Source organism: Gouania willdenowi, chromosome 11, assembly GCF_900634775.1.
Source record: "Gouania willdenowi chromosome 11, fGouWil2.1, whole genome shotgun sequence".
NCBI classification, from domain to species: domain Eukaryota; kingdom Metazoa; phylum Chordata; class Actinopteri; order Blenniiformes; family Gobiesocidae; genus Gouania; species Gouania willdenowi.
Window position 1 is genome coordinate 15,323,909 of NC_041054.1, and position 14,619 is coordinate 15,338,527.

The window sequence follows — 14,619 nt, forward strand, 5'->3', positions numbered from 1 at the left end:
GACAGCTCATGGAAAAGGATTATAAAGGAATCCAAATGTTTGTTTTTGTACAAAATGTGACTGTTGCCACACTTCTGAAACCTGGTTTTGTGTGTGTGTGTGTGTGTGTGTGTGTGTGTGTGTGTGTGCGTGTGTGTGTGTGTGTGTGTGTGTCTGCTGTTCTAGTAAGAGTTGTTTCCCCAACGAGGGTACAGTCACACAGAGATAATATTTGTTTACAATCTCACTTTCCCAATAGTGAATATACACACCACATCCATCCTGTACAAGCCCTTTAACTCCACTTTATGTTATACTCTGGCCTTTATTCTGTATCACTTGTGCCCAGGGCTCTTTGGTTCAAAGAACTCATCCCTCTCCGTTCCTCTCAGTGACTTGAGAATCACAAAAGATTGCAACGAGCTTTCCCTGCAGGTCCAGATGTCACTTTATACTGGCAGACTCCCAATATGGGGGGGAAAAAAAAGCAATTTATAAACTATTTATTCACTCAGAGAGGCAGGACTGGTGCTGTACGCCTCTCATATTACATGTACAATTTTATACATCATGAGTTATGATGAGTTCAACTGCGTGCGTGCGTGTGTGTGTGTGTGTACTGACCTTACTCATGCAACCATCTCCTCCAGTAGCCACCCATCCTGTCGCGCCTCTCACCCATCACCCTCTGCCTCCAGACAAACCCCTATGTAGGTCACCCCATGTGTTATTACAGCCTCTCAGTAAGGGGATTACACATCTAACCACAAGATGGTCATCTTTTCAGATCAATATCAGCAGATTATAGTCATCAAATCGCGCTATATAACCATAAATTATTCTTATTATTATGCCGTAGCTGCTGGTGTAACTCTAATTTCAATGCTACTGCATCTTTATGCCATCCAAATAGTTAAAACTGTCTCTTTATCTGAGCTTTTATTGTAAAACTGACATCTTTGTTTGAATAATGCAACTCAATTTTGTTCGGTGTTCGTACTTTTTGCACACGCCACCCACATTGACCTAAATTTCCCAGTTGGTAGTGTTCCAGCTGGTAGGATATAGATGTGTTTGCTACAGATGACATAATTACACAGCTCATCAAAACCCTTCAGCGCTAAACACAAAGTGATCTCATTAACGATCCTCTTGGTGACACGATCTAACCCGTCACATGACCGCGACTACTTCTTTCCTCTTTCTCAGCTTCTATAGTCACTCATGTGTAGCATTAAGGTAATAACAGGAAGTGGACAGGGTTAGAGCAAAGTGATGCAATAGCACTTAACAAGACTACGGAAAGTGGAGTTAGGTGGTTTTACGAGGTCATCAACTACATTTGTTAACGGTTCTGAATTTTTACAGCAGAGCAGATTATGACAGCGTGATGAAAATAAAACAAAGTTAAGATGTTTACACATCTATATATAGATATATATATATATATATATACACATACCTGCAAAAAAAGTACACACCTGAAGGTTTTGATTTTCCATTTTAAAATGTTTCCAATTCCGTTTCGGAGTTTATCCGTTTCCGCGTCAGTTTACCTTTTCCATTTTGTTTCCATTTCATGAGCTTTCCCTAATCAGATTACATTACTGCCTTTGAAACTTCCTGAAATTGTGCTAGACATGCTTATTACAGTTATTTCAGTTCACTATTATCATTAAATCAATATTTTTCTGCTGTATTTGAACCAAGTACACATTTTCTAAAGTTGTTACACATTAGACCACCTGTTTTACGGTTGAAAATTGTACGTAACTGTGTGATATTTATTATATAGTAAATGTCATATACCTAATTCTGCTTCAGCAGCAACAAAAACACAATAATAATGAATTCATAATAATGACAATCTTGCCATTTTCATTTGAGGAAGTGAATTCATTTTCTTTTATCTGTTTTCAGCCATTATTGAAAATCGGAGCTTCTACGAACATACCACATATATTGAGGCATTTGAGAAGGGAAGGTGAAAACTTGGCACGACCGTGGCTCAGTGATAGAGTGGGTTGCCCAATAACCAAAGGGTTGGAGGTTCGAACCCAGCGTCATCCAAGTCATTGTCGTTGTGTCAGACACTTTACCCACATCGCCTCGTATGAATGGGTATGAATTGTGCATGAATGTTGGTGGTGGTCTGAGCTGTGGCTACACTGTAGCTTACCACCACCGGTATGACTGTGTGAGTGACTGATGTGAATGAATAATGGTTTCTGTAACGCACTTTGAGTCTCCTTGAAAAAAGCGCTATATAAATCCAAGCCATTATTATTATTGTTATTACTTCCTAGAGCACATTTTAACTAAAATGCTAAAATCATTCCTGGTTTCACAAATGCTACTAAAACAAAATCCTAACCGTAATAAACAGATCATTTTTTATGCCTCTTCAAGCTCCAAAATATAAACTTTTAGAGATGCAGCTGTCTCCTGTTTGATAGTAATTCGAACACAAATGTGCTTTAGTGTGGGTTCAGATTGATCGTTTAACTTTTGAGCGCCGTTGGAGACAGAAACGTGTTTGCAGTGGATCTGTGAGGGTTTACTCTGACGATAAGATAACGCGTCTCAATCATAGCTGATAGGTTTGATTTATTCCTGTTTGTTCAGTCCATCTCTCATCCTCTGCCCCACCTTTTCCTCTAACATGTCTCCCATATACCTCTTTATGAATAATGGAAAAAGTAGAAGCTCTCTGGAAGCCTTGCCTATATATATATATATATATATATATATATATATTTACATATATATTGCAATATCGAGGACACATTCAGCAGTATAGAAGTCTCTCCTTTCACTGACAAATAGAACAAACATTATATTATATTCAAACATTATAAATCAAACATCCTACTCAATATCCCAGCCTATGGTTAGAGATCCACTTATGTGCACTAAACCACTTATGTTCATCCTAATAGACTCAACAAATATGATCCAGGTTCATTATATATAACTGAAAGGAAGAAAGACAGACTCATAAAGGTCAGTTGAGATGCAACAGGATCCATAGCCTCTGCATGTTGGTGGTTTGTAAACCTAATATAACCCCTCCCTGCGAGGATCCCCCCCCCCCCAAGGATATTGCGTATACCGGGCTTTCCCCTTCACGTGCAAGTGGCTACACAGCTTACAAGCCTTGCCAAGTGGCCTCGTGGACTTCTAAAGAAAGGAAGTCCAAAGATTAATTGAGAGGGGTAGGTACGCGTGACGCGAGGGTGGTTTAATGTTTAGATTAAGTGCTTGCATAAAGTGGGCCTGACGTGGCGTTACTGCATCATCATTAGATGGTGCACTCATGGCTGTAGTTCAGTGGACGGGAAAAAATGTAAATCAATGCCACAGTCAGGCTGTGCCAAGTCATCATCGGCCCTGTTGTGTTTCTTCCAGTTTTCACTGGGAAAATCTCAAAAGGTCAAATAGTACTTTATTGCTTCATGGCATATTCATTTATCTAAATCATCATCACAGTGGTATCTGAACTAGGGATGCACCGAAATGAAAATTTGTGGCCGAAGCCGAAAAAAATATAAACGCTCGGCCGAATACCGAATTTTAAATGCGGTTAAGTTTTTCACTATTTTTTAAATAGTGCATAAATAGCCTGGGATACATTTTTTTTTGTTATTTTTTTTTTTTTATATTCCAGTCTTCTTTGCTTTTCAAAAAAACCCACAAAGTTTTTAATTTATATTAGCCCTTCAAATAAAACAAAACATGCATCCCAAAAAAAAACTAAAGTGCATTAAAGGAAAAGTATGATGAAAAAAAATCACTTTATAATGGTTTTCCTACAGTGATATAGATCCCTTAGCCTCATTCAGAGGGACAAAGTTGAAAAAGCTCTGTTTGTCACACGCTACTATTCAGCCTTGTTTTTTAACTCATCCACCAAAGGCCGAATGTGGCTTTTTTTTTTTTGCAACATTCGGCCAAATATATTCGGTTATTGAATATTCGTGGATCACTAATCTAAACATCTGTTAACTATAATCTCAGGCTAAAGACGGGGAGCAGCCAATCAGATCACAGATTACTGTGCATACCTGTATAACTAACTACTTCATTTTTCTTGTTTAAGACGTTTTTAAGTGTAAAAAGTACAAATACTAGTACAGCACACTAGGCCTGGGCAACATATCGAGAGATATTGCAAATTTTGTTTAGGCGATATAATAATAATAATAATTCATTTTATTTCAAAAGCACCTTTCAGGCCACCCACGGACACTTTACAATAAAAACAGTGCAATACATTAAAAACTGTATAATACAATGAAGAAGAGAAAAGAAAAGCAATGTAGGCAAAATTAGGAATGAGAATTTACACACAATAGGCAGATTGGAAGAGATGGGTTTTGAGCCTGGATTTGAAGAGGGGTAAGGTATTGATGTGATATGGAAAATTACAATATTGGCTATATCAATATATGTTTTATTTTATAGCGTATTTTGTATTAAAATACTCATTTTAGGAGTCGCTGCTTTGGCTTTTTCTCAGAACAGCATGAAAAGCATAGTTAGATAGATTACTGAGTGCGTCCTAACCCAGACCTTCCCCTAAATAAGCCACACTACAGAACTCACTCACACGTGCTGTCCCTTAAAGGCAGGGTAGGTAATTTTCAAAAGCTAGAATGATTTGAATGTAGCATCCTCCAAGGGCTCCGCCTCCACATCCCTCACTCACATGCACGAGCGCCGGTGCTCCAGAAGAGGACCTAAGGTCATCGCTTGTATTGTGTAGAAACATGTCTCATTCAGCAGTAAGTAAACACTAAACTTTATCATTATATATGTTAAAAACTTGACTAAAAACTCAGTTTTAAGTCTGTCACCGGTGATGCTCGTGCACGCGAGGGGTCGAGAACAAGCCAGGAGACAGGGAGACGTGATTGGTTAAAAAATAAAAAATAAAAAAAATAAATAAAAAAAACCACCTTTTTTCATTGGTGGAAGTTTTTACAGGTTTACAGCTGCTACAGATGACAGATTTTCTTTGTTCCTTTATCAGAGCACATAATAGCTTCATTTATGTCAGGACATGAAGAAAATTTCAACCAAAAACTTAAAAAGTGTATCTGGAGAAAATTACCTACCCTACCTTTAAGGAGAAAAAGCCAAAAGTGGCATATATTGTGCAGTTTTTTTGTTAAAAATTGTGCCTGTGTGGCATTTTACATCAGCAAATTTAACACAGAATTGTATTTTCGGTAAGACTTTATTGAGTTAGAAATATCCAGATTAATATTGTATATCGTCACAGCACACAAATAAAAACGATTTAATTCTACAGGTCAGGTCCCTGACTTTGGACGGGCTGTTTGTCTTTATCTGCTGCTATTTTCTCTCTTCAGATTGAATTGGGAAAAGCTGCAAATCATACCATTGTCATTTTATTTTTGGACGATGACACTGACTCTTCAACACCCTCACCATCATCATCATCTCTCCACCGCGCCACACTGGAAATAACCAACCACTCATCCTGGTTTTCACAAGGTGGGAGTCAGCGGAGTGAACACATGTCTGATCAATGAAGAGACTCCCAACAACTACTTGGTTCGGGAGAAACCCAATGCACCAAAGCCAGGTTCAAGGAGAACATGCAAACTCAAAAGGGCAAGAAGAATGTCAAGTCAACCGTTGCTCTGAGCAACGGTTGAAAGCATTTTATGGATTTCCAGAGCAGACAGTCTGGAATTTGGAGCATTTTAATTTGGAGTATTCCGCTTTGGGATCGTCTCTCCATGCAAAGCTGCTCCGACGCGCACACTGTGCGCTCGAGCCGTGCGCCACTGACCAACTCACACGTACCGATCATGTCACCACACGTACTACGGCCATTTTTTTTTTTTTTTTTTTTTTGTTACCCATCCGAGACATCGTGGATCGCGTGCACTCTGGATGACATCCCCCCCACCGTGTTCCTCCTCGTGCTCTACAGGGACAGAGGAAAGCAGCGTCCCGGAGCAGCACCGCGAACCACCGCGCACTGTTGGACCAGACGCGTCTCTTTGACCAAACTCTGCTCCACCTCAGACACAGCCAAGTGTCTTTGTCCCCAGTCTGTCTGTCTGTCTGTCTGTCTGTCTCACTAATGTGCGCGTGTCAAACCGCGGTGCAGTCTTACCTGTGGGACGTGAGCACGAGCTCACAGCAGTCCAGCACCTGTCCCGCGTGGACACACAGCTGTCCGTCTCTGTCCTGGTCCCGCAGCAGACTCTCAGTGAATAGAGATGCCAATCAAATAATCAACGCCCCGCCCCTGCCACTGACGTCACATAATTTCAACCAATGACAGTGGCGGAAAACCCTGTCCTAGTAAATAAATGCAAGAGCATAGTATTTACTGTTGGACACGATGTGAGGCTCTTTCCATTCACCTCAATCCAACGTAACATCACTTTCAGTGCACATACTGTGAGTCACATGTGCCAAACATAAGGCCCAGGGGCCAAATCAGGGCCTTGAGAGCATCCAATTTGGCCCGCAGGAGAAAGTAAAAATGACACACAGAAAACATGAACCATTGTGTAAATGAAACTCAACAATATTTCCCGGTGCATTTAATGCATGATGACAGTAATTTTTTCATGTTAAACTCTTCAAAAAAAAAAAAAAAAAACTAAATTTTTTTTTTTTACAAAATCTTTTAATTTCCCTAAATTATTACATGACATTTTCCTTAATTGAATACATATATATCACTTATTGCTTGGACATAATCAGTTTATTACATATTTAGTATTTTATATATACGTAGAAGTGAATACCAGGGCACAATATTGTTGAAATTACTAGTTTTCATGCATAAAATCTGTGGCCCACTTGAGCTCAAAAACTCCTCCTCATGTAGCCTTTCATATGTTGATCTGCCTGTTGGGGGGGATTCTTTTTATTTACAAATGTTAACTGACATTAGTAGAAGAAAGACAGAAAATAGGGAATACATGACACTGAAAATCTATGAAGGTGGGGAAATAAGTACAGACTGAGAGGAGAAAAATAAAAGAACATTTTTATACCCAGAAGTGTTATTGGGCAGACCTATTGTGCTTGTATGATGAAAAAGAAAAGACATGAATGAATACATTATAAGAAATGAATAGCTTTTGTTACAGTGTCTCAAAGTAAGAATCATAAAGGTGACAAACACTTGATAATAGATACATACATGATTAAAAGTAAACAAAGAGAGCCAAAAACAATGATTATTTATAAGAATAGGGATTAAATAAGAATAAGGATTATATTTTTAAGTCTTTTCCTTTCTCTAAGTCCATCCTTCCTTGTCTCACTGTCAGTAAAGTGGTTTTTAAATTGTTTATTACTGATTACAGGACTTTTAATCTTCATTTCCTGTCTACCAGTTGTTGTTTTCCTCCAACATTGGTTCCTCTACGCACTAAATTATTTTTCTGTCAATATGGAACTAATCATGAACACACATATAGTATTATTTTAAAGGCCAGTCATCCCATTGCGTATTGCTAATTACCTTTGTGAAGTTTAAAACTATGGTAAAATGTCACAGTTCCCCTCTTGGGAGTGGCTACTGCATTGATTATTCATCTTTAATCTAGAAAAAAAAAAATAAGACAACCAGTAAACAAATAGTGGATAGTGGACATTAAGAGAAGCATGATAAGAAAAGGTTGAATTCTAGCAGCTATCTCCATCACAGTCCCAGTTTACTCACATATTTCAGATGTTCAAACACTGACGGAGAACAAAAGGCCAAGCAACATTTCAGAATGATAAGAACAAGAAAAGTGTAATTCAGTTATGCAATAATGACATAAAAATCAATCATTTCTGGCAATATTTGAACTTTTCATGTTCACATTTTCATTCTGATTGTCACAGCATTTAGTCTTTGATTATTATACTGTTATAACCAAGTGACTTCCTTCATTTTACCCTATATTGTGCTGATAACTATATTTAAAGTTGTGTATTTTCTCTGTACTACTACAGAATCCTCTAATGGTTGATGTTAATAATCATGTTTTTTTTAATTATTATTATTTAATCAGGCTGTACTTTTCCAATGTCTTCGTTGATAATCAATTGACAGTGTGGTGGAAAATCGGGATGTCCCGATACAACTTATTCAATTCCGATATTGCAGCCTTGCGTATACTATCAGCCGATATTGATCCGATACGATATCAGCACGAATCATACACACTTACTTACTTATTTTATAGTGTGGAATTTTAGAAAAGCTTTGATTAAGCAATGTTACTCAAACAGAGAACAATAGTCAGCAACAGTAGGTTATTTTGTTGGAGTGTGAACTACAGTCACCTATGGATAGATGTACTGGAGCGGAACATTTTATCGCCGTTTATATTGGTGATTTTCAATGCAGTCCGATAAAATCCGATATTCGTTTTCTGGCTGATATCGGACCAATATCCGGTATCAATTTTGAATTGGGACACCTCTAGTGGAGAAATAAGCTTTTTCTGTGGTGACTGTCAACAAATGCATGACTGACATGTTTTAAAACTTGCTGGACATGTGCACTGACATGTGCACTTCCCACAGAACTCCTTCACTGCTTCCTGATGCGTATCCTTTTACTTTTAATTGTATTTGCAGGTTGATTTGATGTCAGGTCGCAGAACCTTCAGCATTTGTAAACTCCACTAATCATTTAGCATGAGAACAGACACATATCCTGGTGGCCACAAGAGAGCACTGTAATGTATCCGGCAGAGGGAAAGTGACTGATGCTTTTAGCTGTATCCATCATACGCCTCCAGGCACAACTGTATGTTTATGGACGAAATCTTATTTATGACAAAGGGATAGCTGTCTGCACCAGCAATTCTTTCTGAAACGATTCAGGGGTTTTATCTTTTCAAAGTAATGTTGAAGTTATCTATTGATTGCAAATGCATTACCCTAAAGGGCTTTTGTTGTGAAATGCTAAAGGTAGAAGTTAGAGCTATAGGTGTTCTTCTGCATTGCAGGAAATTAGAAATTACTGTTTTATTCTATAAAAGCAAAGTCCCTGTTACTGAATCACTGTTTTCATGTTTTCATTTCTAATAAACAGTTTGTTATCAGTAAACTTTCTTGCACTTGTTCCAACAGTAAATCTTTATTGGCACAAAATACAATCAATACACCCCTCCTTCACCTCACCTCATTGTTTCACAAATATTGATCTTTAGTTATTTACTTATACCTTCATCACACATTGCCTTGTACATCCTTTTCTGACTGCAGTGGACACGCAAAGACAAGAACTGGGTTTTTTGTACAAGCGGCTGACAGAGGTCCAAGGGATGAATAGACGGGAGAGTCATTTGGTGCCGGAGAGTGAGAGAGACGTGCCAGCCATCAGTGAAGGTGAATAAGGGCCACATGACAGCATCACCAAAATGATGGTTCGTATCTGAGGGTCAGAGGCAAAGATGAGTGCACAGTGATACATTACTATACTGAGCTTCTTGTCCCATACACACAGTCCCAAATATACCTCGACTGTGGAAGTGTGTCTGTGCTTTCCTTCAACAGCAGCTCTGAGACCAGGGAGTCCAGGATTTCTGGACTGGATCTCTTGCCATACCTGAGGCAAAACAGACAGGAAGACATAATAACGATCTTTGATTAGAAATTCAAGTGGATTGGCATTGGAAAATAATTCTTGACAGAAGAGGTCCCATAGCAAACACAGAAATTGTTTTATATGCGTGTCAAAGGATTGACACCAAAAAAATAAAATAAAATGACATGCCCCGCCTTAGAAAGCACAGAAAAGAGATATTATTCCATACAGGTAACATGTATTATCACGTTTTATTCCCTGTGCATCTGATACAAAGCTGTGTCACTACTGCATCAGGGGGTGATGATTTATGGTATGGTATGGTTTTTATTTAGACAGGCACAGTGCACAATTTAACATGGACCAGAAGGAAAGATGCATTGTGCCAGGTTATAGCAAAAATGCTAATTTCCACCTGTAGTCCCTGGGATTTATACATTCAGGACCATCATCTATAGGTGCTATCTTATTACAAATCAGCATCCTCTGCAAGTGCATGAATGACTGAAAATAGTCTCTAGTTTGAACTCTGATGCCCAAATAAACCTCACCATGGTGGAAAACATATAGAATGTGAGACAAAACTTTACAGAATGCAGAAACTGCACATTCTCTTGATTTGAGCTGCAAATTTCATCCTAAATTTTTGAATAATGATAAAAATTACATCTTCTCTCCCGAAACCTATGCTTTGTTATTATTATTATTATTATTATTATTATTATTATTATTATTATTATTATTATTATTATTATTATTGTCCGCACGCCTACCTCTGTCTTGTGATGAGGTTGATGTAGTGTCTCAGGGCTGAGTAATACTTTGCCAGCTCCTCCGCCGGTGCGTCCTCTCCGGGGTTCTCAGGTTTCACTGGATAACCTTCTGTCAAAGTGCCCAGACAGACCAGCGCCCAAAACACCAGCCCCATTGCCCCGAACCAGCTCACTAAATTGGGATGCATCTGGAAGAGCAAAGCACAAACTGGTCATCCATTATCCACAATTCATTTGCTCTAATCACAAAAACTATTAGTCATAAATCATTTTGAAAACTCTACATAAATATCCTCAAGAATCCAATTAGGCTACTTACATTTTGAAGTTGTTACAGGTGCCGTTTGTGCGCAGTCTCCAGTGGTGGCTCCTCTGATCCTCTGTGCGCTCAAAGCGCACCGGGATTTATACGCGTGTGCGCCAGACCCGCACGCGTCAGAGCGCAGCGGATATTTGCCTTTTTCTTTTTTTTCTCTCTCATACAAACGTCACCAATGATGCCGTCATAGATATTTGTCTGTTTTTATTCCACTTTTATTCATTTAACAGGAAAAGCATCAACAAAATCAAAATAAAGGATTTGTTGAGCACACTTCTATGAGACTAAAAGATTTTTAAATTCTACATAAAGAGTCTTGCCATTCCAGCTTCCAGGGGAAATATAACTTATTTTTCTCAGTTAGTTCTGCATCAGGTTTGATTCTCATGACATGTGACATCTTTTTTTTTTTTTTGTTTTCTCAGGTTTCCTTTATATTTTGTTAAGCTACTGAGATGACTTTGTTGTCATTTTTGCTATAAATAAAGTTGAATTGAAGTGAATTTCACAGTTCAAACCAAAACACAACACATATACAGTATATATAGGTCGATTGGAGTCTCTTGATAAAAAGTCGTATGTCCAACTGTGTCCACTGTGTACCATAGTTACAAGTTTGTTACAACAAAACAGCACATGTAAAACACATTTGTATATGAAATGCACTGCACATATGGCACACGGATGTTAATATACACACAGACAGACGGCTGCACACAAGTCACGAGTGTGATATTTGGATGCTTGAAGCTACTTTTCCAAAGAGGAAAATGTATTCATTTATTCCCTAATCAAGAAGTTATTCTTCTATAAAATTAGATCAATAACACATCTGATGTCACCAAAAAAAGCCCCAAAAAAAAAAACAAAAAAAAAACTTGCCACCTCACAGATAGAAACCAAACTGTGGCGATGACTCCAGGGAATCAATAGGTTTTAACCCAACTCACATGCATGAAAGCTGAATCGGTCTCCTAATTACATTTTAGCAGCTCATTCCTTCACATGCAGAGTGACTGAGACTCTTGACATGAACAAAAGGCCTTAATGTGAACATTCAAACACGTCAGCACAGAAAGCCACTTGATAAGAAAACCCAAATAGCACTTCACTTCAATCTGTGCTTCATTTATCTCCCATTCAGAAACCTTTTATGCAGCAGCTCGCAGCTATAAAACCTCTCAAAATCATGATTCTTCAACATGGGGTGCTTTTTTAAGTTTTGCAGGGGATGGGTTAAGAATCCTTTGTGTAACACAGGATGCAAATATGGAAGATGAGGATTGAAGTAGTGCTGCTCAAACTTGTGATCGAATCATTACGATGGCACGCAGGAATAAGAACTTTTGTCTCTCTTCAGGGCGCATGCACATGTACACTCAGAAACTTATCTGCACAGCGTGCATCTATGTGTGAGATACATGTGATACATTTAAAAAGTCAGCAAGGATAAACAAATGTGCATCTATGTGGAGACACGTGAACAAATTGATCATTGCACACATTAGTTTGATGAATATCATAATTTATCACCTATTGGCACAAGTGGGGAAAAAAAAACTTAACATTATGATCTGATTCTGACTGATTAAGGAAATAACAAAGGGTGACCCATCAGATATTTGTTGAGTTCTGGTTTGTGGTATTATCAGGATTTATTTTATGGATGAATGAAAAATTTTCCACATAAACTGAGAAAGATCATTAAAATATGAAATCTATAGTCCACCTCATATATAAACAAGGTAGCAATATGAGTTTAGTATAATTGAGTATATAAACCCTGCTCAACAACCTTCACTTAGAAACATTCTAATTTTTAAACAACAGTAGATCTACTGTGGCGTACTCAGGCGTGGAGAAACCATTGATGTTTTTTTTCAAGCAGCTGGACACAAAAATATTTGATCAGTGTAGGCTACGTAGACAAACAACTTGAAGATCATTTGCTTATATAATAACTGTCCTCCTTGTCTGGCAAAGAAACACAAACAATCACGGTAAGAATGAGTTAATAACACTTGTATGCATTCTTCTACAAAACTCCATGTAAAGCATGAAAATGTCAACAATTGATGTGGCCAAAGGCACTATGCTATAGTCATGTAGTATTTTGGAAGTGTTTTGTTAAATAATACATGTACTTCATATGAGATAAAACACATCATTATGGAGGCATAATTATGTCCATGTATGTAACATGTGTAAGTCAACCATTCACAATTTCATTAGTGCATGACAGTATTTTGACAAAGAAGTATTTTTGACAGATTTTTCTCAACCCTATATCTCGAGGCAGTATTGCAGAAGGTGGCACATGCCTCATTATGAATATATGGAACATATTTTGGATCTGCCTTAGGTCAGAGATTGAAGTATTTGAGGGTAGATTCACTTGTTCTCTGTGGTTGGCCAATTGATTATTGATTGAGAATGAGCTCCCACTTTAATACATTAATTCATGCAGGAAAAAAAAGCGTTCAAGAACGAATGAAGAACATTTAGTAACATGTTTTGGTTCCTGTAGTTAATAGACTGATGTCCTGTCCAATGTGTACCCCACCTTGCTAAATTACCAGTTGTAACCAGTCAAATTTAGCTGGGAACATATCATATCAAGATGCTGGAGGGTGAGGGACAATTAATTCATTAATTCTGATATTAATTAGCACAATTTAATCAGAGCTGTTAGGAATAAAGCAACCAATCCATACTGAAATAGTCTCAGACGTAAATAGGATAAATGTAAGGTCCCGAGATGTCAATGACACACTGAGGCACCGTCGAATAATTAACACACTGATGATTGTCACCATCAGAAAAATGAATCAATCAAGGTGAAATGTTAAAGTATTGCGTTCATCCTGCCCTTTAAAGCCTGCAAAACCTCCACATTCCTCATGTCATGCCTGTGTGCATTTGGTAAAGCTTAATGGTGACAGGTCAGCTATAAATCAAGCAGACGCACACAAACAGAAAGAAAACAAAGAAAGGAGAAAAGAATGATTCTGTGCTAAACTTGGTCTCGCATCCTTTTTTACACACTGGTCTGACATTTAAATTGCTGCTTGTGGCAAAACTATTGTGCTCGGGTGACAAACTGTATAAGCACCACTATTACTTAGAAGGCAAGGGCAGCACCTGTTTTTAGCTGTGTGGGCTGTAAAACAAATGTTATTCGAGTCAAGATGATGATTTTGAATTTTTATTGAAAGAGTTTCAGCGAGATTCATTTAGTCTTCTTTTTGAACAGTGTGTTAAGTTGAGGTTTTTCAGGATTTTTTTTTTTATCTCGAAACATGTTTCAACTGTCAGCTGCCAGTCTTCATCAGGGGAGTTCTGCTGATCGCCTTTGATGGTTCCTTTGAAATTTCACTTGACTTCCATGCAATAGTTCCAGCGAGATTCATTTTATCTTCTTTTGGAACAGTGTGTTAAGTTGATGTTTGGTTTATTCAGACAATGTTTTTCATTAAATTTTCATCTCCCGACATGTTTTGACTGTCAATTGCCAGTCTTCGTCAGAGGTGTTCTGCTGATCGCCTTTAATGGTTCCTTTGAAGTTTCACTTGACTTCCATATAATAGTTCCAGCGAGATTAATGTTGTCTTCTTTTTAAACAGTGTGTTAAGTTGAAGTTTCATTTATTCAGACAAGGTTTTTCAGGATTTTTTTTAGAAAATGTTTATCTCCCGACATGTTTCGAATTTCAAATGCCAGTCTTCGTCAGAGGAGATTTGCTGATCGCCTTTGATGGTTCCTTTGAAGTTTCACTCGATTTCCTTATAATAGTTCCAGCGAGATTCATTTTGTTGTCTTTTTAAACAGTGCGTTAGGTTGAGGTTTCATTTATTCAGACAAGGTTTTTCAGGAAATTTCAAAAGAGCCATCAAAGGCAATCGGCAGATCTCCTCTGACAAAGACTGGCAGTTGGCATTCGAAAAATGTCGGGAGATAAACATTTC

At 38.0% G+C, this 14,619-nt stretch overlaps 2 protein-coding genes across 2 annotated transcripts in view; both read right to left on the bottom strand.

Moving 5' to 3' along the window:
- pals2b (protein associated with LIN7 2, MAGUK p55 family member b) overlaps positions 1–6,362 on the bottom strand; it is a 29,966-nt gene extending 23,604 nt beyond the window's left edge. The window contains exon 1 of the mRNA XM_028461027.1: positions 6,131–6,362. The gene's annotated coding sequence lies outside the window, so the exon portion shown is untranslated. The remainder of the gene's footprint in view (positions 1–6,130) is intronic.
- A 2,730-nt stretch (positions 6,363–9,092) lies between these two features.
- npy (neuropeptide Y) lies at positions 9,093–10,762 on the bottom strand. The gene is made up of 4 exons (XM_028461029.1): positions 10,655–10,762; positions 10,336–10,523; positions 9,494–9,583; positions 9,093–9,409 (listed from the first exon to the last, which is right to left on the bottom strand). Exons 2-4 carry the CDS (start codon positions 10,521–10,523, stop codon positions 9,388–9,390), a joined length of 300 nt encoding a protein of 99 aa, XP_028316830.1. The 5' UTR covers positions 10,655–10,762; the 3' UTR covers positions 9,093–9,387.
- Between the last annotated feature and the right edge of the window lie 3,857 nt (positions 10,763–14,619).

What these genes read in the sequence shown, in the direction of transcription:
- npy (XM_028461029.1), bottom strand. Translation starts at nt 10,523, where the DNA reads ATGCATCCCAATTTAGTGAGCTGGTTCGGGGCAATGGGGCTGGTGTTT. An exon ending in AACCTCATCACAAGACAGAG is followed by an intron (nt 9,584 to 10,335) that starts GTAGGCGTGCGG and finishes GTTTTGCCTCAG; the next exon opens with GTATGGCAAGAGATCCAGTC. An exon ending in GACACACTTCCACAGTCGAG is followed by an intron (nt 9,410 to 9,493) that starts GTATATTTGGGA and finishes TCTGACCCTCAG; the next exon opens with ATACGAACCATCATTTTGGT.